We start from the raw sequence: 26897 nt of genomic DNA on the forward strand, positions 1-26897 counted from the left end.
AATACTTTTTTCCCTCACTGTACATATCCCAACCAGAAGCCATGGATTACAGGCAACATCTGCACCGAGCTAAAGGCTAGAGTTGCCGCTTTCAAGGAGCGGGACACTAATCTGAACGCTTATAAGCAATCCTGCTATGCCTTCAGACGAACCATCAAACAGGCAAAGCATCAATACAGGACTAAGATTGAATCCTACTCCACTGGCACTGACGCTCGCCGGATGTGGCAAGGCTTGCAAACTATTACGTACTACAAAGGGAAACCCAGCTGCGAGCTGCCCAGTAACGCAGGCCTACCAAACGTCGGAGAGGGAGTATACATGACACACGCTCTCCGTAGCCGATGTGAGCAAGACCTTTAAACAGGTCAACATTCACAAGGCTGCGGGGCCAGATGGATTACCAAGTCTGTAATACCTACATGTTTTAAGCAGTCCACCTGTACTCCTGTTCACTGTGTGGCCAAGCACCACTCCAACAGCATCATTAAGTTTGCTGACGACACAACAATGGTAGGCCTGATCGCAGGCCACCCGGACTATTTACATTGACAACCCCCCCTTTGTTTTTAAACTGCTGTGACTCGCTGTTTATTATCAATGCATAGTCCCTTTCCCCCTACCTACATGTACAAATTACCTCGACTAACCTGTACCCCCTGCACATTGACTCGGTTCCGGTACCCCCTGTATATAGCCTCGGTATTGTTATTTTATTGTGTTATTTTTAACATTAATTTTTTTTACTTGAGATTATTAGGTAAATATTTTCTTAACTAGATTTTTTGAACTGCATTGCTGGTTAAGGGCTTGTAAGTAAGCATTTCACGGTAAGGTTGTATTACACCTGTTGTATTTGGAGCATGTGACAAATAACATTTGATTTGATTACCAAAAACGATTAGACAGCCTACAGGGATGAGGTAGGAACGCTGACATTATGGTGTCAGGTAAACAACCTCTCCCTCAACGTCAGCAAAACAAAGGAGCTGATTGTGGACTTCAGGAGGAATCAGGCTGGGCACGCCCCCATCCTCATCAACATGGCCGATGTGGAGACGGTCAAAAACTTCAAGTTCCTTGGCATACACATTTCCAAGGAGCTGAAATGGTCAAATCACACGGACACAGTTGTGAAGAAGGCACGACAGCGACTCTTTAACCACTCCTAACCTCCCACGCACCCACCTCTTCCGGCTGCTCCCCCATTGACATTTAAATGTTTATCCCCCCTCCACAATGTACAATTACCCTGCCTACACCCCAATGGACATTTATATGTATCATTGTTAGAGTTGTAAATATGTATATATTATCATAGTTGTTTTATTGTTTCATTCACACCTACACCGCTGGAGCTCGGAGCTTAAGTATTTCACTGTACACTTCAACTACATCAACGAACCTGTGCATGTGACAAAATACACATCTAATCAAAACATTTGATGTAATCATAACCACGACATCGTTTCCCCTGGCAACCGCTGGTCCCCTCTCGACGGTTGCCTAGTAACTGAGCGGGCCTCCTGTTTTTCGCTTCAACGCGGGTGAAGGGTGGCTAAGGTTTGGGCTCGAGCGAATCCATTGAGGTAGACGATTCTCTCTCTATTTCAAAACTTTTAAACAGAGCAAAACGTTCGTTGACTTGACAACAGATTCGTTAATGTCGCAAAGATGAGTCTTGGGAGGTAAACTATTACCGAATGCACTCGAAATCTGTTGAGTGTTCAAGTGAGTAGCCTCAAGCCTGCCTTGTCCATATTGCATGCGAATTGTTTTTGACCAAGTGTAACGTTAGTCTATCAGATGTAACACTTTGAGTACACCTGTTGCTAACTGTTTACTGGCAAACTAAATGTCTGAAAATATATTTTGTTTATGTTTAACTTTACACTTATTTCTTCTATTGAATTTTCTTGGTTGACTACTGAACTGGTTGCTAGGTTGATTACATAATGCACGGTATTAGTAGGATTGGCAAGTGACATGTTGTTGTTATACCTATGCAATAGTGTCAGGCAGTTATAGGGGGGAGGCATTGGGATCATCAGGGAGCAACATTTTGCAGTGACCAGGGCTGTAAATGATCATTTTTCATTGGTATCTCTGGTGTTCCCAACTTTAAAAAGTTAGGAGCACCACATGAAATGTAGGAGGATCTGAAAATAAGATTACTTTTTTTTTTTGATTGAGATACAGCCTATATTGAGCCGAAATGAATTCTAGCTACTTTTGAAGCACGTGTTGTGCCCTGGAAACTAATATGTAACACTAAAAACTTTAGTTTATTATAAAATCTAAAATATTGACATGAATACATGTCATTGAAATTACAAAAGTAATTTGTGGAATATTAGGTTTCTACATTGTGTAAAAGCACAATTTTCTTATTGAGACAGGACAAATTGGCGCCGGAGGAGATGGCTGCCGTTTTACGGTCCCCGATCCAATTGTGCTATTGTGTGTGTTTTTTCGCGTTATTTGTTACTTATTTTGTACATAATGCTTATGCCACCGTTTCTTATGACCGAAAAGAGCTTCTAGATATCAGGACAGCGATTACTCACCCCTTACTGGAAGAATCCTTTTTTTTTCTCTTTAACGAGTCAGACGTGAAGTATTTACTCCAGACACCCGACAAGGCCCTCATCCCCGTCATTCGTAGGAGAAAGAGACGGAGATATCGGGGACGTAGGTCTGGGTGCCCTGTAAGGATCCGACTGCGAGTGGGTAATCTGCCTTTACCATCAATCCTATTAGCCAACGTACAATCACTGGATGATAAAATAGACGAACTACGAGCACGTATATCCTACCAACGGGACATTAAAAACTGTAATATCTTATGTTTCACTGAGTCGTGACTGAACGTCAACATGAATAACATACAGCTGCTGGGTTTTACACTTTTTTGTTAGGATAGAACAGCAGCCTCTGGTAAGACATGGGGTGGCGGTCTAAGTATATTTGTAAACAACAGCTGGTGCATGAAATCTACAGAAGTCTCAAGGTTTTGCTCTCCTGAGGTAGAGTATGTCATGATAAACTGTAGACCACACTATTGACCAAGAGAGTTTTCATCTACAGTGGGGGGAAAAAGTATTTTATCCCCTGCTGATTTTGTACGTTTGCCCACTGATAAAGAAAGGATCAGTCTATAATTTTAATGGTAGGTTTATTTGAAAAGTGAGACAGAATAACAACAACAAAAAATCCAGAAAAACGCATGTCAAAAATGTTATAAATTGATTTGCATTTTAATGAGGGAAATAATTATTTGACTTTAACCGTAACCTTAACCACACTATTAACCTTACGCGTAACCCTAACCTTAAAGCTGCAATTTGTAACTTTTTGGGTGACTCGACCAAATTCACATAGAAATGTGAGTTATAGATATGTCTTTCTCATTGAAAGAAAATCAAAGTTATTTCTATTGTGGCAGACCAGGGGGTTAGGTCAAAACGTTTACACAGATCAGACACGGACAGAGTAGGATTAGCTCAATTTCAAAGGTGTTTATTAAAATAATAGTCCAAAAGAAATAGTCTCCCCCAAGAGACCCTCTCCGGGATACCGTCTTCTGGGCTCCGGGTCTTGCTGTGTCCTGTGGGGATCAAAACTGAACTCCCTCCTGTTACCTCTGATACCATCCCCAACTATACGGGAGTCCTTTCCTCCCCCAGTCTGTTCCCTGTGTGCTGCCCTTCAGGCAGCTTTATGGGACCTGTACAGCTGATGAGCAATCAGCCCTTGATTACTCACCAATCCCCAATCAGCCCCAATTTAGTCCTGGCCGGAGATCCCGTCGAGACCTGGCATGTCCAGCAGATGGAGCCATCGCCACGTGATGTATACTCTGTCTGCCACCAGGCCTCGACGAGTCTCCCCCTGGTGGCTGACCTGCTGTATGCCACCCCCCCAGCTCTGTCGGGGAGGGGACTGTCATCAGTGCGACGTATGTCTCCCTTCTCGATAGGGCATCCGCGTTTCCATGCTTCGCCCCTGACCTGTGCACAACAGAAAAAGAGAAGCGTTGAAGGGACAAGAACCACCTGAGGACCCAATCGTTTGTGTCCCTTCCCCTGGCCATCCAGACCAGGGGAGCATGGTCTGTGACCAGGGTGAAGTGGGTACCTAACAGCTAATACTTCACCGCTAGACACTCTCTCAATAACAGTATTTTTTTCTCTCTGGGTATCAGCTTTCGGCTGATGTACATGATGGGGTGCACCTCCCCATGTATCTGGGACAGAGTGGCCCCTAGTCCTGTGTCACATGCATCCGTCTGGACCAACATAGGCACCTGGAAATCGGCGTTACGAAAATCGGATGGGAGCACAGCGCTTCCTTCAAGCGGCTGAACGCCGCTTCTATCTTGTCCGTCCATTTCCCTGTTTTCGGGAGGCGGGCCCTGGTTAGATCGGTGAGGGAGGAAGCTATAGCCGCAAAGTTGGGGATAAACCGGCTATAGTATCCTGCCAGTCCCAGGAAGGACTTGACCTGTGTCTTGGTGCGTGGAACAGGCCAGTCACGTACCGCGGGAACCTTCCTGTCCTGGGGCTTGACGTTCCCCCGTCCGATCAAATACCCCAGGTACTCCACCTCCTCGAACACTAGTTTGCTTTTCTTGGGGTTCGCGGTCAACCCGGCTTGTCCAGCACCGCCTGGAAGCGTGTCAGGTGCTCTTCCCAACCTTGGCTGTGGATGATAATATCATCCAAATATGCCGCTGCGTACTACTGGTGTGGTCGAAGTACTTCGTTCATCAGTCGCTGGAATGTGGGCTGTGCTCCGTGGACACCGAACGGGAGCACGCGGTACTGATACAGTCCGTCTGGTGTCGAAAACGCCGTCTTCTCCCGGGAGGAGGCTGCCAACAGTACCTGCCAATATCCTTTGGTCAGGTCAAGGGTGCTGATGTACCGGGCCTTTCCCAATCGGACGATGAGCTCGTTCACCCTCGGGAAGGGGGGAGGCGTCGAACAAGCTTATGTCGTTCACACCCCGGAAATCATTACAGAAGCACAGGCTACCGTCCGGTCTGGACACCAACACGATGGGGCTGCACCATGCACTGTGAGACTCTTCAACGACCTCCATCCTCAGCCTAGCCTCCACTTCCTGTTCCTCTGCCTTCCTTCGGGCCTCCGGAATCCGATATGTTTTTAACATTTTAGTCATTTAGCAGACGCTCTTATCCAGAGCGACTTACAGTAGTGAATGCATACATTTCATACATTTTTCCCCCCCGTACTGGTCCCTCGTGGGAATCGAACCCACAACCCTGGCGTTGCAAACACCATGCTCTACCAACTGAGCCACAGGGGACTTGATACAGGTTGGTCAACCATTTGCTTCCGGGCCGCACAGGCGATGGGTCGTCCTCGCTCTCTTCTTCGGACGGCTTGTACCTTCTTCCTCAGCTCGTGCCCCCACAGGGTCGCGAAGAGTGGACAATCTCGTCCCACTAGGAGAGGTACCGGCAACTCTGGTACTGCACCCACCATCATCTGGCAGTTCCCTTGTGGCGTCACGATGTTGGCCCATATGGTTGGATACCGCTTTGTGTCCCCGTGAACACAGGAAATGGACATCTCCCTACCCCGTTCGGACTTCTGGTTCAGCAGGTTCATGGTTACGAGGGTAACCATACTTCCGGAGTCTAATAGAGCTTCCGTGTCGTGTCCGTCAACCATCACCGGGACCATGGGTGCAGTTATATTCGTGGTGTGCCCAACAGGAGGTGACGTAGTTCACTGCGTGACCCACTTCGCTTCCGGGGCTTGCTGATGGCATCGACTCCTCTTGAGCCGGGCAATTCCAGGCCATGTGCCCCCACGGGCACCACACTCAAAACACCTTCTTTGGTCTCCATCTACCTGGGGTCGTCGGTGGCGGGTTCGGCCCTACCCCAGCAGTCTCTCCACGCGTTTGCGGTCCTTTGGCCCTGCCGACTGTCGGTTCGGGGTACCCAGCAGTGGGGCTGTCCTTCCGACTCCTCGAATGGGTTGTCGACTTGACTCGGCTCCCACTCAGCAGGGCCTGAGTGTTCTGATGCATCTCCACTGCTTCCAGGAGGCCCTCAAAGGTCTGGGGCACGCATAGACTCGCTGCCCTTTTCATTTTGTGGGGTAGTGCCCATAGGAAGCGATCCAGGACCACTTTTTCTAAGATGGAGAGGGTGGGTACATCAGTTAGGAGCCATCCCCTGGTGACGCGTAGTAAGTCGCTCATCTGGGCTCGGGGGATGCGTCGGCTACGAACCTCCAGTTGTGGAATAGTTGAGCCCGTTGGGCCAGGCTGTACCCGTAGCGGCTGAGTATCTCCCGTTTGAATCCGTCGTAGTTAGTTGCCTGTTCATCGTTCAGGTCCCAATATGCCTTTTTGGCATTCCCAGAGAAAGAACAGGGCCAGCAGACTGGCCCACTTCTGCCTTGGCCATCCTTCCGGTAGTGCTGTCTGTTCAAACATATAGAGGTAGGTTTCGATGTCGTCACCTGTTAGCTTGATTAACCTCTCTGGGCTAGGCAGGACGAATTCGTCCCACCTACGTAACAGCCAGTGTAATCCAGTGGCGCGATTTTCAAATACCTTAAAAATCCTATTACTTCAATTTCTCAAACATATGACTATTTTACAGCTGTTTAAAGACAAGACTCTCGTTAATCTAACCACACTGTCCGATTTCAAAAAGGCTTTACAACGAAAGCAAAACATTAGATTATGTCAGCAGAGTACCCAGCCAGAAATAATCAGACACCCATTTTTCAAGCTAGCATATAATGTCACAAAAACCCAGAAGACAGCTAAATGCAGCACTAACCTTTGATGATCTTCATCAGATGACAACCCTAGGACATTATGTTATACAATACATGCATGTTTTGTTCAATCAAGTTCATATTTATATAAAAAAACAGCTTTTACATTAGCATGTGATGTTCAGAACTAGCATACCCCACGCAAACTTCCGGGGAATTTACTAACAATTTACTAAATTACTCACGATAAACGTTCACAAAAAGCATAACAATTATTTTAAGAATTATAGATACAGAACTCCTCTATGCACTCTATGTCCGATTTTAAAATAGCTTTTTGGTGAAAGCACATTTTGCAATATTCTAAGTACATAGCCCTGCCATCACGGGCTAGCTATTTAGACACCCGTCAAGTTTAGCCTTCACCAAAATCAGATTTACTATAACAAAAATGTTCTTACCTTTGTTGTCTTCGTCAGAATGCACTCCCAGGACTTCTACTTCAATAACAAATGTTGGTTTGGTCCCAAATAATCCATCGTTATATCCGAATAGCGGCGTTTTGTTCGTGCGTTCCAGAAACTATCCAAAATGGTAAATAAGAGTCGCGCGCATGGCGCAATTCGTGACAAAAAAAATCTAAATATTCCATTACCGTACTTCGAAGCATGTCAACCGCTGTTTAAAATCCATTTTTATGCCATTTTTCTCGTAAAAAAGCGATAATATTCCGACCGGGAATATCCTTTTAGGTAAACAGACAAAGGAAAAGAAAGCTTTCGGTCGACGCGGGCACGAGCCTGAGTCTCACAGTACTGTAACCAGCCACTACCCAAACGCGCTACTTTGTTTCAGCCAGAGCCTGCAAAGCCACGATTCAGCATTTTGCCGCCTTCTGAGAGACCATGTGAGCCGTAGAAAGTGTCACGTAAGAGCAGAGATCCCCTGTAATTGATAGAGATGGCAAAGAAGTTCAAGAAATTGTCAGACGGTACTTCCGGTACAGAATCTTCTCAGGTTTTGACCTGCCATTTGAGTTCTGTTATACTCACAGACACCATTCAAACAGTTTTAGAAACTTTGGAGTGTTTTCTATCCAAAGCCAATAATTATATGCATATTCTAGTTACTGGGCAGGAGTAGTAACCAGATTAAATCGGGTACGTTTTTTATCCAGCCGTGTCAATACTGCCCCCTAGCCCTAACAGGTTAAAAACTGGTTTGGATGTGATTCAATAGACACCCCTCCTTGTAGCTTCCTGATTTCCTCAGTGAGGCGGACGTTTTGTAGCCGCTGTTCCTCCAGTGTTCGTTCCTGCACCGCCTGTTGGGCTTGTTGGGCCCGGATGAACTGAGCTATCAACTCGTCCATGCTGATGCTGCATAAACGTCAACCCTGATCTGACCACGTTGTCAGAGTGCACGCATTCTCCACCACTTGTGGCAGACCAGGGGGTTGGGTCAAAACGTTTACCAAGATCAGACACGGACAGAGTAGGATTAGCTCAGTTTCAAAGGTGTTTATTAAAATAATAGTCCAAAAGAAAAGAATAGGTCTACCCCAAGAGACCCTCTCCGGGATACTGTCTTCTGGGCTCCGGGTCTTGCTGTGTCCTGTGGGGATCAAAACTGAACTCCCTCCTGTTACCTCTGGTACCATCCCCAACTATACGGGAGTCCTTTCCTCCCCCAGTCTGTTCCCTGTGTGCTGCCCTTCAGGCAGCTTTATGGGACCTGTACAGCTGATGAGCAATCAGCCCTTGATTACTCACCAATCCCCAATCAGCCCCAATTTAGTCCTGGCCGGAGATCCCGTCGAGACCTGGCACGTCCAGTAGATGGAGCCATCGCCTCGTGATGGATACTCCGTCTGCCATCAGGCCTCGACGAGTCTCCCCCTGGTGGCTGACCTGCTGTACGCCACACAATGCTTCCCATGCTTAAGTTCTGTTTTTGCGTCCTTCACTTTCGGTTTTGTATGCTAGCTTCAAACAGCTGAAAGTACAGTATTTTTGATTATGGACAATATATTTTACAATGGTTTAGATGGTACAATGATTCTCTACACATACTTGCTTGTTTTGTCATATAAACTGAAATTAGGCAAACTATTACAATTTCAGCAACCAGGAAATGGCGGAGCGATTTCTGCAAAGGGCATCTTTAAATGAAGACCAAAAAGCACATTTTTGTTTTCATGAATTCTTATGATATAGACAATTTTTATTTTGTGGCTGTGGTAACTAATGACAACCCGGCGATCCGCTATAGGAAGATTAAAAATGTTATGCCAGACATATATAGGTCAGATCTTTTGACCTGGTTGGGCTAGAAGAAATCCATTTTCACTGTAGTAATGGGGCAACCATGACGCTATCGAATCACTTTTTTCCCATGCTGTGTTAATTTTTATTTGTTCATATCACTGTATGCACATTTCTTTGATGTGGCCCCTAACTGCACCTGTACTATACAGTAGGTGCCAGGTGTGTCCCGCTGAGGAGGACCCAGTGGAGGCAGCAGAGAGTGTCCCTCAGTCAGAGCCAGAGAGGCTGCATCACCCGACATTGAACCAGAACCTCAGGAGGAGCCAGAGCCCCAGAGGGCCTCTCCATCCCCTCGTTCAAGCCCAGAGCCAGAACGATTCAAGACAGTAGAGCCTGAACCTAAACCAAAGGCCCAGGACGCCAAAGTAGCACCTGAACCGGTGACCCAACAACCACAGAAAGCAGAGGAGGCAGAGGACTGCAATAAACCTGACACCACTACCAAGGTATTGTCAAAGCCATGGTTTTCGTTGTAACGCATATGGAAAAGAATCATGAAATTAAAATAATCATTTTGAATGGCAGAAGTAGATTATTTGTATAAAAATCTAGTAAGAATCAGGTAAGATACAAATAATGATTTGTACATATATCTTCTATATCAACATTGAAATGGTGTATGTTTGGCTTTGTATGACAAACACAATCGAATACATGAAGATGGCCACTTTCCTACATGGACATTGTATGACATATTGACAAAATACATGAATATGAGTAATCTATGAATATTATAAGAAAAGTGTATGTTTTGACATGTAACCACTACAAAATAAATGCTTTTCTTATAAAACAAAAACATGACAATTACTGTAAGAAAAATACAATATTAATGCTGGGCTCCTACTGGACAGTTGATATACTGTATCTACAGCTATGCCTTTGGTCAACTATCCAGGATTTTAACCAAGCCCAGCCCTGCTTATCTTTGATATTTGTCAGTGATTACTACCAATGTGCTATCGTGAGAATGATTGTTGAGCGATCTCAACTTAATAACTAAATAGAGTCACTTCTGCTATCAAAAAGTAATTATTCTTCCTTCTCCTGTCTTCCTCCTCCCTCTCCTCCTCCTGTCCTCCCCACTTCCTCCTCTTCTCCTCTTTCTGCTTTCCCCCTTCCTCCTCCTGCTCCTCCTCGCGGCAGACTTTGCTTCTTTCTTCAATATGTGTGACTTTGCGTGCGTTAATGGCGTCAGACAGTTGTATGCAAGTGCTTTGAAATGTGTATGTCCCATGTATATGAGACCTTAGAAGGCTTAGCTTACATGTCTTTTGTATGTTTTGGGGGCGGCAGGTAGCCTAGCGGTTAAGAGCATTGGGCCAGTAACCGAAAGGTCGCTGGTTCGAATCCCTAAGGTGGGAAAATCTGCTGTTCTTGAGCAAGGCAGTTGACCCCTGTAAGGGTACGTGCTGGTAGCAGGGAAGTCAGGCGCAGGAGATCGAACTTGATATAAAACGGAGCAGTTTAATAAGTGCTCAAAAGCTCAGAAAACCAAAATATACAAAATAATACAAGTGGGTACAAAACCCATCGCACACCAGAACATGTCTTGCACATAGCTTACAAACAAACAATCACCGACAAGGACAATGAGGGGGAACAGAGGGTTAAATACACAACATGTAATGAATGGGATTGGAACCAGGTGTGATACAAGACAAAACCAAAGGAAAATGAAAAGAGGATCAGCGATGGCTAGAAGGTCGGCGACTTCGAACGCTGCCCGAACAAGGAGAGGGACCAACTTCGGCGGAAGTCGTGACAGTACCCCCCCGAGCCGCGTGTCGACACCGGCCTCGGGGACGATCCACAACGACCAGGATCGCGGTGTTACCCTGTGAGAGTGGAAGATCAGTAAGAAAATCCACCGACAGGTGCGATCAAGGCCGCTGTGGAACGGGTAAGGGATGTAGCTTACCTCTGGGCAGGTGCCTAGGAGCCTTACACTGGGCGCACACCGAGCAGGAGGAAACATAAACCCTCACGTCGTTAGCCAAGGCAGGCTACCAATACCTCCCGCTCAAACAGCGCACTGTCCGACCGATCCCAGGATGACCAGAGGAGGGTGACGTGTGGGCCCAATAGAGCAACCGGTCACGAACAGCAGACGGGACGTACAGACGCCCAGCGGGACACTGGACGGGAGCGGGCTCTGCACGTAACGCCTGCTCAATGTCCGTGTCCAGCTCCCATACTACCGGCGCCACCAGGCAGGAGGCGGGGAGTATGGGAGTGGGATCCAGGGGCCGCTCCTCTGTGTCATACAGCCGGGACAATGCGTCTGCCTTCGCGTTCTGGGAGCCTGGTCTGCAAGAAAGGGTAAACAAACGTTCATCCACCTCTGGCCTGCTCGCCTCCCTACCTCTGAGGAAGCACAGTTCCCGCTCAGCCCAGTCAAAACTGTTCGCTGCTCTGGCACCCCAATGGTGGAACAAGCTCCCTCACGACGCCAGGACAGCGGAGTCAATCACCACCTTCCGGAGACACCTGAAACCCCACCTCTTTAAGGAATACCTGGGATAGGATAAAGTAATCCTTCTAACCCCCCCTTAAAAGATTTAGATGCACTATTGTAAAGTGGTTGTTCCACTGGATATTATAAGGTGAATGCACCAATTTGTAAGTCGCTCTGGATAAGAGCGTCTGCTAAATGACTTAAATGTAAATGTAAATGTAAACACAAAACGGGTGAAAAACATGGCCCACCTTGAATGGCGAGTGTTCAGTCTCCTCGCTGCCCGGATGTACTCCAGATTGCGGTGGTCAGTCCAGATGAGAAAAGGGTGTCTAGCCCCCTCAAGCCAATGTCTCCACACCTTCAAGGCCTTGACAACAGCCAACAACCCCGGCTCCCACATCATAGTTTTGCTCCGCCAGGCTGAGCTTCTTCGAGAAGAAGGCACAGGGACAAAGCTTCGGTGGCGTACCCGAGCGCTGAGAGAGCACAGCTCCTATCCCAGCCTCGGACGTGTCCACCTCCACTATGAACGCCAAAGAGGGATCTGGATGGGCCAGCACGGGAGCCGAGGTAAACAGAGCCCTCAGGTGACTAAAAGCCATGTCCGCCTCAGCTGTCCACTGCAAGCGCACCGGGCCCCCCTTCAGCAGTGAGGTAATGGGAGCCGCTACCTGACCAAAACCCCAGATAAACCTCCGGTAGTAGTTGGCAAACCCTAAGAACCGCTGCACCTCCTTTACCGTGGTGGGAGTCGGCCAATTACGCACGGCTGCAATGCGGTCACTCTCCATCTCCACCCCTGAGGTGGAAATGCGATACCCTAGGAAGGAGACGGACTGTTGGAAGAACAGGCATTTCTCAGCCTTGATGTACAGGTCATGCTCCAACAGGTGACCAAGCACTCTGCGCACCAGGGACACATGCTCGGCGCGTGTAGCGGAGTATATCAAAATGTCATCAATATACACCACTACACCCTGCCCGTGTAGGTCCCTGAAAGCCTCGTCTACAAAGGCTTGGAAGACTGATGGCGCATTCATCAACCCGTACGGCATGACGAGGTACTCATAGTGCCCAGAGGTGGTACTGAAAGCCGTCTTCCACTCGTCTCCCTCTCGGATACGCACCAGGTTGTAAGCGCTCCTGAGATCTAATTTGGTGAAGAAGCGCGCCCCGTGCATTGACTCTATCGCTGTGGCTATGAGCGGTAGTGGGTAACTATACCTCACAGTGATCTGATTTAGACCCCGATAGTCAATACACGGGCGCAGACCTCCCTCCTTCTTCACAAAAGAGAAACTCGAGGAGGCGGGTGAAGTGGAGGACCGAAAGTACCCCTGACGCAGGGATTCGGAGACATATGTTTCCATAGCCTCCGTCTCCGCCTGTGAGAGGGGATACACGTGACTCCTGGGAAGTGCAGCGTCTACCAGGAGATCTATCGTACAATCGCCCCGTCGATGAGGTGGTAATTGAGTCGCCATGTTTTTGGAGAAGGCGAGAGCCAAATTGGCATATTCAGGGGGAATGCGCATGGTGGAGACCTGGTCTGGACTCTCCACCGTAGGAGCACCAACGGAAACCCCTAAACACCTACCTGAGCACTCTCGCGACCATCCCGTGAGAGCCCTCTCTGGCCAAGAAACAGTGGGGTTATGACAAGCTAATCAGGGTAGGCCCAGCACCACGGGAAACGCAGGAGAGTCAATAAGGAAGAGACTCATTTTCTCCGTATGACCCCCCTGCGTCACCATGCCCAAAGGAGCGGTGACCTCCCTAATCCACCCTGACTCTAATGGTCGACTATCTAAGGCATGAACGGGGAAAGGCACATCCACCAGAACGATGGGGATCCCTAAATTATGGGCTAAAGCTCTGTCAATAAAATTCCCAGCCGCGCCTGAATCAACGAGTGCCTTATGCTGGGAATGCGGGGAAAACTCAGGGAAAGTGACAAACACAAACATATGTCCAACAGAGGGCTCTGGGTGAGAATGGTGCCAGCTCACCTGGGGTGACGCCAGAGCGCCCTGCCTGCTGCCTCGATCCCCAGAGGAACCAACCCGGCACCGACCGGCAGTGTGACCTCTGCGGCCACAGATGGTGCACGAGCGGGACCCCCCTCCGGTCTCCCTGCACACCGCCCCTCCACGGGTAGCCAGCAGGTTGTCCAGCCGGATGGACAAGTCCACCAGCTGGTCGAACGTGAGGGTGGTGTCTCTGCAGGCCATCTCCCGACGGAGGTCCTCGCGCAGACTGCAGCGGTAATGGTCGATCAGGGCCCTGTCGCTCCATCCTGCACTGGCAACCAGGGTCCTAAACTACAGGGCGAACTCCTGGGCGCTCCTTGTCTCCTGCCTCAGATGGAAAAGCCGCTCACCCGCTGCTCTACCCTCGGGCGGGTGAACTCCTCAAACTGATCCAACGCTTCATCTCCCTCTCTCCACACAGCGTTGGCACGAGACGATGGCGGACACCCTCTCACGGCCCAATGGAGCCGGGTGGACGGTGGCCAGGTATAGCTCCAGTTGAAGCAGGAACCCCTGGCAGTTTGCAGCCTATCCGTCGTACTCTTGGGGCAGGGAGAGACGAATCCCACTGGAACCAGGTGGAAAAGGGGCGCTCAGAGAAGACCCTGGTTGTGCTGGTGGAGGCGCTGGAAGAACTCCCTGTCTCTCCCAGCGGTCCATAGTCTGGACAACGCGGTCCATGGCGATGGCAAGATGGTGAAGCATTGCTGCGTGCTCCCGGACGCGCTCCTCCACCCCTATAACCGGGGTATCTGCTCCTGCTGACTTCATACTGGGTCAGTGATTCTGTAAGGGTGCGTGCTGGTGGCAGGGAAGTCAGGCGCAGGAGATCGAACTTGGTATAAAACGGAGCAGTTTAATAAGTGCTCAAAAACTCAGAAAACCAAAATATACAAAATAATACAAGTGGGTACAAAACCTGTCGCACACCAGAACAAATCTTGCACATAGCTTACAAACAAGCAATCACCGACAAGGACAATGAGGGGGAACAGAGGGTTAAATACACAACATGTAATGAATGGGATTGGAACCAGGTGTGATACAAGACAAGACAAAACCAAAGGAAAATGAAAAGAGGATCAGCGATGGCTAGAAGGTAGGCGACTTCGACTGCCGAACGTCGCCCGAACAAGGAGAGGGACAAACTTCGGCGGAAGTCGTGACAACCCCCAACAACAACAACTGCTCCCAGTGCGCCGATGACGTTGATTAAGGCGGACCCCCGCATCTCTCTGATTCAGAGGGGTTTGATTAAATGCAGAAAACACATTTCGGGTGAATAGATTCAGTTGTGCAACTGACTACTATCCCCCTTCCCAGTTTTTATATAATACATGTAACATTTCTGTTATTTCTAAATGTTACCCACCCACATACAGTTGAAGTCAGAAGTTTACATACACTTAGGTTGGAATCTTTAAAACTCGTTTTTTCAACCACTCCACAAATTTCTTGTTAACAAACTATAGTTTTGGCAAGACGGTTAGGACATCTACTTTGTGCATGACACAAGTAATTTTTCCAACAATTGTTTACAGACAGATTATTTCACTTATAATTCACTGTATCACAATTCCATTGGGTCAGAAGTTTACATACACAAAATTGACTGTGCCTTTAAACAGTTTTGGAAATTCCAGAAAATTATGTAATGGCTTTAGAAGCTTCTGTTAGGCTAATTGACATAATTTGAGTCAATTGGAGGTGTACCTGTGGATGTATTTCAAGGCCTACCTTCAAACTCAGTGCCTCTTTGCTTGACCTCATGGGAAACTCAAACGAAATCAGCCAAGACCTCAGAAAAACAAGTGTAGACCACAAGTCTAGTTCATCCTTGGGAGCAATTTCCAAATGCCTGAAGGTACCACGTTCATCTGTACAAACAATAGTACGCAAGTATAAACACCATGGGACCATGCAGCCGTCATACCGCTCAGGAAGGAGACCGCATTCTGTCTCATAGAGATGAACGTACTTTGGTGCAAAAAGTGCAAACCAATCCCAGAACAACAGCAAAGGACCTTGTGAAGATGCTGGAGGAAACAGGTACAAAAGTATCTATATCCACAGTTAAACAAGTCCTATATCTACATAACCTGAAAGGCAGCTCAGCAAGGAAGAAGCCACTGCTCCAAAACCACCATAAAAAAGCCAGACTACGGTTTGCAACTGCACATGGGAACAAAGATCGTACTTTTTGGAGAAATGTCCTCTGGTCTGATGAAACAAAATTAGAACTGTTTGGCCAAAATGACCATCGTTATGTTTGGAGAAAAAAATGGGAAAGGCTTGCAAGCTGAAGAACACCATCCCAACCGTGAAGCACGGGGGTGGCAGCATCATGTTGTGGGGGTGCTTTGCTGCAGGAGGGACTGGTGCACTTCACAAAATAGATGGCATCATGAGAAGGGAAAATTCTGTGTATATATTCAAGCAACATCTCAAGACATCAGTCAGGAAGTTAAAGCTTGGTCGCAAATGGGTCTTCCAAATGGACAATGACCCCAAGCATACTTCCAAAGTTGTGGCAAAATGGCTTAACTTTTTGGTGACAGGGGGCAGTATTCGGAAATTCAGATGAATAATGTGCCCAAATTAAACTGTCTGCTACTCGGGCCCAGAAGGTAGGATATGCATATTATTAGTAGATTTGGATAGAAAACACTCTGAAGTTTCTAAAACTGTTTGAATGATGTCTGTGAGTATAACAGACTCATATGGCAGGCAAAAACCTGAGAAAAAAATCCAACCAGGATGTGGGTTGTAGTTTTTCAACTGATTGTCTTTCCATACTACAGTGTCTGTGGAGTCATTTTGCACTTCTTAAGGCTTCCACTAGACATCAACAGTCTTTAGAACCTTGTTTCATGCTTCTACTGTTACTGGGCAGAGAATAAGAGCTGTCTCAAGCCTGGGACCAGTGAGTTGTTTACTGCGCAATCACGCAGGCGCGTCGCTCCTTCTTTTTCCTCTTTAATGAATACGCTATTGTCCGGTTGGAATATTATCGAAGATTTTTGTTAAAAAGACCCTAAGGATTGATTGTAAACATCGTTTGAAATGTTTCTACGAACGGTAATGGAACTATTTGACTTTTCGTCTCGGGTTTTGCGCTCATGCATTGTCTTTGGATTAGTGATCTGAACGCGCGAACAAAACGGAGGTATTTGCATATAAATAGGGAGTTTATCGAACAAAACAAACATTTCTTGAGGGAGTCCTGGAAGTGCATTCCGACGAAGATCAGCAAAGGTAAGTGAAGATTTATAATACTATTTCTGAGTTTAGTTGACTCCAGAACTCGGCGGGTATCTGTATAGCTTGCTTTGATGGCTGAGCTCTGTACTCAGAATATTGAACAATGTGCTTTCGCCGTAAAGCTATTTTGAAATCTGACACAGCGGTTGCATTAAGGAGAAGTGTATCTATAATTCTTTCAGTAACTGTTGTAAATTTTATCAACGTTTATGATGAGTATTTTTGTAAATTGATGTGCTCATTCACCGGAAGTTTTGGAGGCAATACATTTTACTGAACATCACGCGCCAATGTAAAATGGGGTTTATTGATATAAATAATAACTTTATCGAACAAAACATACATGTATTGTGTAACATTGAGTCCTGGGAGTGTCATCTGATGAAGATCATCAAAGGTTAGTGATTAATTTTAGCTGTATTTCTGGTTTTTGTGACGCCTCTCCTTGCTTGGAAAATGGCTGTGTGGTTTTTCTTGTTTAGGTGCTGTCCTTACATAATCTAATGTTATGCTTTCGCCGTAAAGCCTTTTTGAAATCGGACAATGTGATTGGATTAATGAGAAGATTATCTTTAAAATGGGATATAATAGTTGTATGTTGAGTAATTTGAATAGAAATTGTTGTTGTTTTGAATTTGCCGCCCTGCTATTTCACTGGCTGTTGAATAGTGTGTACCGCAGGTGGGACGCTAGCGTCCCCTGACCTCAATCCCATAGAAAATTTGTGGGCAGAACTGAAAAAGCATGTGCGAGCAAGGAGGCCTACAAACCCGACTCAGTTACACCAGCTCTGTCAGGAGGAATGGGCCAAAATTCACCCAACTTATTGTGGGAAGCTTGTGGAATGCTACCCAAAACGTTTGACCCAAGTTCAACAATTTAACCTCTCTCGGGTATGTGGGACGAAATCGTCCCACCTAGTCAACAGCCAGTGGAATCGAGTGGCGCGATATTCAAAAACCTTAAAAATGCTATAACTTCAATTTCTCAAACATATGACTATTTTACACCATTTTAAAGACAAGACTCTCATTAATCTAACCACATTGTCCGATTTCAAAAAGGCTTTACAACGAAAGCAAAACATTAGATTATGTCAGGAGAGTACCCAGCCAGAAATAATCACACACCCATTTTTCAAGCTAGCATATAATGTCACAAAAACCAAAACCACAGCTAAATGCAGCACTAACCTTTGATGATCTTCATCAGATGACACTCCTAGGACATTATGTTATACAATACATGCATGTTTTGTTCAATCAAGTTCATATTTATATCAAAAACCAGCTTTTTACATTAGCATGTGATGTTCAGAACTAGCATACCCACCGAAAACTTCCGGTGAATTTACTAAATTACTCACGATAAACGTTCACAAAAAAAATAACAATTATTTTAAGAATTATAGATACAGAACTCCTTTATGCAATCGCTATGTCAGATTTTAAAATAGCTTTTCGGCAAAAGCACATTTTGCAATATTCTGAGTAGATAGCCCGGCCATCAAGGGCTAGCTAATTTTACACCCACCAAGTTTGGCGTTCACTAAACTCAGAATTACTATAAGAAAAATTGGATTACCTTTGCTGTTCTTCGTCAGAATGCACTCCCAGGACTTTTACTTCAACCACAAATGTTGTTTTGGTTCAAAATAATCCATAGTTATGTTCAAATATCCTCTGTTTTGTCCGCATGGACGCATGTCGTGACAAAAAAATTCAAAATATTCCATTACCGTACTTCGAAGCATGTCAAACGCTGTTTAAAATCAATTTTTATGCGATTTTTCTCGTAAAATAGCGATAATATTCTGACCGGGAGACGTTGTTTTCGTTCAAAGACTGAAAGAAGAAAATTGACTCTTCACGTGCATGCGCGCGCCCATGTCATTGTTCTCAGATCGACTACTATCCAAAACCCCTACTGTTTTTCAGCCAGGGACTGCAGAGTCATCATTCCCCGTTCTGGCGCCTTCTGAGAGCCTATGGGAGCCTTAGAAAATGTCACGTTACAGCAGAGATCCTCTGTTTTCGATAAAGAGGCTATAGAAGGCCAAGAAATGGTCAGAGAGGGCACTTCCTGTATAGAATCTTCTCAGGTTTTGGCCTGCCATATGAGTTCTGTTATACTCACAGACACCATTCAAACAGTTTTAGAAACTTTAGGGTGTTTTCTATCCAAATCAAACAATTATATGCATATTCTAGTTTCTGGGCAGGAGTAATAACCAGATTAAATCGGGTACGTTTTTTATCCGGACGTGAAAATACTGCCCCCTACCCAAGAGAGGTTAAAGGCAATGCTACCAAATACTAATTGAGTGTATGTAAACTTCTGAACCACTGGGAATGTGAGGAAAGAAATAAAAGCTGAAATAAATCATTCTTTACTATTATTCTGACATTTCACATTCTTAAAATAAAGTGGTGATCCTAACTGACCTAAGACAGGGAATCTTTACTTGGAATAAATTGTTAAAAACTGAGTTTAAATGTATTTGTCTAAGGTGTATGTAAACTTCCGACTTCAACTGTAAGTCAGATATTACAAGAATATTCTATGCATTTTGTATTTGTATTTGCTGCCAAATGCATTACTTACAAGTTCCAGGTAGAACATATAAGAATTGTGTTAGGATCTTTTCCATGTGGGAAGACACAACATTTAGCTGTCTCTCTTGAGGCTTGTGCAGCTGTGGTAACTACTTGTCACTAAATGCTATTCCCTGCTGTTGTTCTGTCACTCATGGCTGTTCCTGTTCCTCTGCTGCTTCTATGGCTCTGCAGGAGGAGGGGAAGACTTTAGACGAGGGCGATTGTGGTGGTAAGTATTTGCTCATTATAATACAACTGTTTTTATGTTTGTAAGGAGAATATTGTAATCACATTTTAATGCATATCTTCTATCTTGGTTTGTAACTTGCAAGTCCCATGATGGACCTGGCCAATCCTTTCTCTTCGGAGAATGCAGTGACCACAATGTGTGTGTGCCTGCATTTTGCTTGGGTGCGTTCATTCATGCTCTCTCACAGTGCTATCTGATGACAGACAATGTGACTGAAGAAGCTCACGTCAGAGCGTTCATTTTGGATGAGTGTTGTCTCGTGCTGCCTGACTGACGGTGTTGTGCTCTCCTCCCAGTCCCTGCCAGCTGCGATGCAGTAAAGAGCTGTCTCATGCCTATTCCCCACACGCCTGCATGCCTCAACAGCTAACCTGCTGAAAGAGCACAACATCACCGCTCCTAAACTTCCCCCCATGCCCCAGCTCCCCACCAACCTCTCCCAGTTCACCTCCCTGGTCACCCAGCTAATGCCCTCTCTCCCCCCAGAACTCTGCCAAGAGTATTTCCAGTACACTTGGCCATTCACCCAAATGTCCCAGCGTGTCTCCCAACTCCCACAACAGATCTCTCAACTGCCCCAACAGATGTCCTAACTGCCCCACCAGCTCCAAGTTCAAATACCTCAGCAGTTAACTGGTCTTCCCACCAATCTACTCCAGCAGTTATTCAGCTTACCCCAAACCCTGGCCAATCTTCCCAGACAGATATACAACTTACCTCAGCGAGTGGGACAGTCCTACACCAACGTGCAGAACCGCCTGAACAGCCTTAAGCCCCAGGATGCCTAAGCAGCAGCAGCAAAACCGGGACCTGGAGTTGGACCGCCTGGTCCGCCAGGTCCCTCTCCACCACCGCTCTCCGACTCGCACCCCCTCACCGTCCTCCCCCAACAGTACCCTAGAGCTGCCCAACGTGCCCTCCTACCCCCGCCTGCCACCCATCAGCCTGTCCAGGCAGCTGTCAGGGCTTTTCAACCCCACCTTCCACATCGAGGACGACCCCACGTCCGCTCTACCCTCAGGTGATTCAGCAGCAGCCCACAGACATCCTGCTCTGTTCAGTGCTGTGCTGTGATTCTGTGCTGTGATATTGTGCTATGATGTTGTGCTGTGATTTGCTGGGCTTGTGTTGCAGTCAGTTGTTCTTTGTTGTTGTTTCTGTCTGTGACATGTCTGTTTTGTATGTACTGTAGCATGTTTCTCAGAAAAACCTAGAAGCTTAGGATCCTGTGGTTCCAGGAAGCTCTTGCTTTAAATGGTTTGTTTGTTCTCTGTATGTTTGTTTGTTATATAATAGTTTCAGCTGTCTGTTTTGTGATAGGCAAGCCTTCAAGTGGCACTTGAAGCGCTGACAAAAGTTGAAGAGAGAGTACATTTGTCATTTTGCAGACACTCTTATCCAGAGCAATCAGGGTTAAGTGCCTTGCTCAAGGGCACATCAACAGATTTGTCACCTAGTTGGCTTGGGGATTCGAACCAGCGGTTACTGGCCCAACGCTCTTAACCGTTTGGCTACCATCGGCCCAGAGTATTTGACACTTGTAGTGTCCTATTTTGTGTTGACACTTAGAGCGTCTAAGCGTCTAGTACAGTGGTATTCAAACTTTTTCAGTGGGGACCCCATTTTTTCCCCAAGAATTTCTCGCGACCCTACCCCATAGCAAATCTAATGTCACAACCTTAAAATCTGTACATTTTGATTTTTACGTCAACAAATAACCTTAAATTCATTGCATTTTCACCTCTTATCAAAATGAAAGTAAACCAATAACCCATACAATAATCTGTATTTTTGTTGTCCACCCCCCTAAAAAAAGAAATATTTAAAAAAAATTGTCAACCCCACTGCAGTTCACTAGGGGTCAAGTCCCAAACTTTGAATACCACTGGTCTAGTATATGTGTGTAGAGTACCACAGTACATAAGCCTTGTTACTAGCTGTGTTCCACTGGAGAACAGTTGAGTCACTCAGTGTGTTCCTGTTGCTTCCCCAGTGAGCTCCAGGCTCAGTGTGCACCCAGCTGTCAATGTGGAGGATGTGGATTCAGGCGGAGGGGAGCACCACCGCCACCACATTCCCCAAATCCTTACCCTACAGGACCCCAACTTCAAGACCCTGACCGTACCCGGAGTGTCCAAAACCAGCCGTCAGAGGTGAGTGTATACTCCCAAATGAAATTGCCTTCACATAAAGATATTGTCCAAATATATATATAAAGCACATGACTGCTGTCTCTAATAGTACTATTACTACTGCAATTTATTTCCCAACCTCTGATATCCTCTAAATTGGTGTTTTCTTTTTTCCTTCTATATTGCTTTGGTCAACAGTAAAGTTGCTGAAAAAGAGTAAGAATGGAGAATGTCTATAAAATACAGTGCATCTTAGTTTATAGACTGTATTTCTATTTTATTTTGTTGATTGAAAGCCCCCCCCCCACTCCCAACCTCTTTAGACATGGTGTTTAGTGTCCCTTTACTTGTCCATCTACTGTCTGTCTCTCAATAGCATGTTCATCTATGTTTGTAGTCTTGTTCTGCTGTTCTGCTCTGTTTTATTGTGTTGTGTTGCTGTTCTATCTTGTGCTGTTTTCTGTTGTTATGTGTCTGTTCTGTTGTCTGCTACCGATGCGAGTCATGTCAATAGTAAGTGCAATAAATGGAGAAGTAAGTACAATAAGAGTATCTTGCACTATCTTCAACCTGTCATCTGGTTGTGTGTTCCGTCTGTGACTAATTGTATGAATGCTGTTAGTGATTGTTGTTGTCATTGTGATTCTCTACCTCTCCCATCTCATTCTGTTTCACACACACACACACACACACACACACACACACACACACACACACACACACACACACACACACACACACACACACTTCTCTGCCCCTGTTGATGGAACCATGGACTGACCTAGTGAGAAGAAACCCAAGAATATCTAGACCAATATGTAAGATGTGTAATCATTGTCACATCAAGGATCCATCCAACCATCAACATTCATCCCATCATCAGAAATTCACCTGTCACGTGTGCTCCCTCTCTGGCCTCTAGGTCACCAGGCTGCTCGTCACGGCGACCCACCTGTCACCAGCGTTTACGCGCATAATGACACTCACCTGGACTCCATCACCTCCTTGATTACCTGCCCTTTATGTCACTCTCTTTGGTTCCTTCCCCAGTCGTCATTGTTGCTGTTTCATGTCTGTGCGTTGTTTGTGTTTCTTGTTTTGTTCATTTATTTATTAAAATGTATTCACTCCCTGAACTTCCTTCCTGACTCTCAGCGTACATTGTTACATCACCCTTACTGCATCCTCACTCCTTCACCCCATCCTAACCTATGTGGTTCTCTGTAAAAATGTATACTACTTGAAAAAGCTGATGCTCAAGATAGTTCAGGGCCTCATTTAGTGTACATGAGATTTGTGTTGAATGTTCAGACAACATAATTTCACCATGTTCCACATACTGTATTCCCTATACTGCCATTCCCTTCCTGTGTAAACTGTAATGCCCCATGGTAAGACTGCAGGGAGCACTCTAATAACAGAGCAGGTTCCAAATGATAGCAGCCTTAGTTTTTCCATCTGTCTGTATCAGGCACTGTGCTACAGTGTTATTCCCTGCCTCCCCTCCACAGAAAGAAGTTGTACTCTCAGAGTGAGGAGGATGAAGAGGAGATGGAGATTGCAGTGAGGGCATGGCCTAGCCAGTCCAGCATCCTCAGTGGAGATGATGGGTGAATATGAATACCTCCACATCACCACTGTTAGCTAGCTCCATATGTCTACTGCACAAAATGTGTTGGTCGGTGGGTATCGACAATGTGGTCAGAATAGCCTTTCTCATACCATCCGTGAATGTCTTGAGAAAGGTCATATTGACTGAAATTCAGGCACAATAAAGGTGCAGAGATAAAATGTGTGTATGGGAGACATTTTCCATCTGTGCTTTTATTCACACCAACACAAGTGTTGTTATATTCACTTCAAAAGAACATTGATGTGTGGTTTCAGGGAAAGTGTTTGGTGGGTGTGTGTTAATTACCTATGGATGTTTTGTGTTTGAAGGCTAAAGGAGCGCCCTGCGTCGTCCGCTAGCCAGGCCAGCTACGTGGTGAACGAGCGCCTACAGGAGCTGGTCAAGATGTTTAAGGAGAGGACAGAAAGGGCCAAAGAGAAACTCATAGACCCAGATCACTCTGATGATGACAGTCCCACTGCCTGTGGGTAACACATAACAGTTACACTCAGGTCTGGTCATGTGCTCAATGTCCAATGTACACATGCCACAAATACAGTTACAAACACACATGGCTTACAGACAATGGGCCTGATTTTGACAATGCTAGCAACAAGGGAGCAAAAAATAAGAAGAAATACTAATACTCCCAATACTTGTAGTAACATTTTCTTAAAAACTGACAGGCAGCAGTAATCTGCACACTGTTAGAATGCAACACAGTAGATACAATTCAGTCCCTTGTGTATCAGTTGTCTTGAATTACGAAGCAACCTCATTCGCTCCATGACTAAGAAAGACACCTGTTGTGAAGGGTTACAGTTAGGTGCAAAAACTTGACGTACCCAGTTGCAGACCACTTTTTGGAAGCTAACCACTCTATATTTTGTCCCTTCGCTATTTAGGCATCAAATACGTCACCCTTCCTAGAAGAGGGGGTGACCTTGACAATTTATTGTTAAAACGAGGGGCCGCCTGAATCTTTCATTTAAAGACCCTTGCTCCCTTCGGTCTCAGCGTAGACTTTGATCTGAAGCCATTCTTGTGATTGTGTTTTTGCTATCCATTGTAAATAATGTTTGTAGGCCTATGTAGCCAAACGGTATCTATAATCTTGTTAACCATTCATGCTTTTTTATATGTTCTATTTATATTTCTAAATCAACCAATGAAATCGAGCAACAGCCAGCCATGATTACAGACACCTGTGTGTGTTCCTTTCAAACTATACTGAACAAAAATATAATCGCAACATACAACAATTTGAATGAGTTACAGTTCAAATAAGGAAATAAGTCATAAATTCTTTAGGCCCTAATCTATTGTCGTGTCTTTGGCTATGCCGGATTAAGTGATATGACATGCTAACCTATAAAATCCTTTCTCTGTAATTAATATTACCTGATTAAGCTAATCATGTAAATGTAATTAACTAGAAAGTAGGGGCACCACGGAAGAACGTTTATAGAGCCGTTATCTTCCGAATAAACTCTTAAAATACTTAGTAATATTTTACATCGATAGCAGTCAATATTAACCCTTATCTTATTTTCAGTCTCATAATGAAAGTTGTAAATTCTTGGCTATCTTCACGAACCCTGGCTAACAAGTTGAATCAGCAATACAAAATTGGGTTTAATTATTTATTTACTAAATACCTAAACTAATTACACAGAATTACATATACACCGAATACAAATGATGTCATACATGATGGCTGGTTACACAAAGGAAAGGGGGTTGGGCTTGAATGAAAGAGCGGGAAGACTTAGGAACAAAGAAACAGCAGCTATGCTATCATAAATACATTATCTTATGCATTCTAAATTACCGCCCATTTGGAAAAGGAAAATGCAATAAATATTTACTCTGAGCTGCGCTTCGGTAGATTGGTCGTAGATGCTGGCCAACAGATCTTCCTGTCCTCGGAAGAATGTCTCTGGTGGTAAATTGGATACGTGGTGGTATCTTCGTCTGTCTGTTAGACTGGATCCGTCGTCCGTCCTTTCCTAGCCCCCGTCTACAGCGGCCGCTGCTAACTCAACGGCTAGGAAGTATCACTTCTGTAATGAATAAGCTCAAAGTTCATACCATTCGCCACCAAAGCTCACGCCGAGGTTGGCTTAGTTCTGTACTTGACGTGTGTCCTTCTAACGTAGAGGCTGCAGACCTCACGTACTGGAACAATGGTTATCTTTTCGTCAAAGGCTTATATAGTGGAGAGGGGGAAGGATGTGTTTCATCGTTTATAACCCCTGTCTCTTCACAGGGGTGGGCCACTGATCAAGCAGGGCACTTTCCTTATGAAAACCCAATTCTCTCATTTGGAAGCTAAAATTACATTTAATCTCCTAACAAACAATTTCAATATCAAACATTTCAATTGCATAACAATTCCATGTTACTCTGATAACTAGAGGGTGTATACTTTCTCAGGTACAGTTTATGTCGTCCTGTCATCAGTCATAATGTCTCAGATGACACCGAACTGACATCCATACTCATTACGTTCCCAAGCATATTTCCAACTGGTTTTATTACCAAAATATGGTTCCTTTTCCCCATTTGTTTGATGTTCCCAGACTCTCTATATTTAACACAGGCTATTCAAGTCCTTCAGTAGGGTCAGAAAGAGAGGGGAAGGGAGAAAGGTATTTATGGGGGGGTCATAAACCTTACCCACAGGCCAACGTCATGACACTATGGATTTCACATGACTGAGAAGGGGCGCAGCCATGGGTGGGCCCGGGAGGGCATAGGCCCACCCACTGGGTAGCCAGGCCCAGCCAATCAGAATTTGCTTTTCTCCACAAAAGGGCTTTATTACAGACAGAAATACTCATCAGTTTCATCAGGTACCCGTGTGGCTGGTCACAGACGATCCTGCAGGTGAAGAAGCCGGAAGTGAAGGTCCTGGGCTCGCGTGATCTGCGGTTGTGAGACTGGTTGGACGTACTGCCAAACTCTCTAAAACGACATTGGAGGTGGCTTATGGTAGATAAATTAACATAAAATGATCTGGCAACAACTCTAGTGGACATTCCTGCAGTCAGCATGCCAATTGCACGTTCCCTTAACTTGAGACATCAAATCAAAATCAAATCAAATTTATTTTTATATAGCCCTTCGTACATCAGCTGATATTCTCAAAGTGCTGTACAGAAACCCAGCCTAAAACCCCAAACAGCAAGCAAAGCATGTGAAAGAAGCACGGTGGCTAGGAAAAACTCCCTAGGAAAAACTCCCTAGAAAGGCCAAAAACCTAGGAAGAAACCTAGAGAGGAACCAGGCTATGAGGGGTGGCCAGTCCTCTTCTGGCTGTGCAGGGTGGATATTATAACAGAACATGGTCAAAATGTTAAAATGTTAAAATGTTCATAAATGACCAGCATGGTCAAATAATAATAATCATAGTAGTTGTCGAGGGTGCAACAAGCACGTCCGGTGAACAGGTCAGGGTTCC

At 45.5% G+C, this 26897-nt stretch overlaps 1 protein-coding gene and 1 non-coding gene across 4 annotated transcripts in view; one reads left to right on the forward strand and one right to left on the reverse strand.

Annotated features, from left to right (window-relative positions):
• The first annotated feature begins 1542 nt into the window (after positions 1-1542).
• LOC106561447 (cyclic nucleotide-gated channel beta-1) overlaps positions 1543-26897 on the forward strand; it is a 36380-nt gene continuing 11025 nt past the window's right edge. For 2 of the 3 annotated variants that reach the window (XM_082957352.1, XM_082957350.1), the window contains exons 1-6: positions 1543-1731; positions 9241-9537; positions 19633-19669; positions 19773-20711; positions 21684-23432; positions 23764-23918. In XM_082957352.1, the coding sequence (XP_082813478.1) occupies positions 23374-23432; positions 23764-23918 (214 nt within the window). In that variant the 5' untranslated portion in view covers positions 1543-1731; positions 9241-9537; positions 19633-19669; positions 19773-20711; positions 21684-23373. The remainder of the gene's footprint in view (positions 1732-9240; positions 9538-19632; positions 19670-19772; positions 20712-21683; positions 23433-23763; positions 23919-26897) is intronic. The other variant, XM_082957351.1, reaches the window with a different exon arrangement.
• On the reverse strand, positions 5259-5332 carry trnaa-ugc (transfer RNA alanine (anticodon UGC)). Its single transcript has one exon. It is a non-coding gene; the product is annotated as a tRNA-Ala (tRNA).

The sequence above is a fragment of the Salmo salar genome, chromosome 10 (genome assembly GCF_965601325.2).
Source record: "Salmo salar chromosome 10, fSalSal1, whole genome shotgun sequence".
In the NCBI taxonomy this organism is placed as follows: Eukaryota; Metazoa; Chordata; class Actinopteri; order Salmoniformes; family Salmonidae; genus Salmo; species Salmo salar.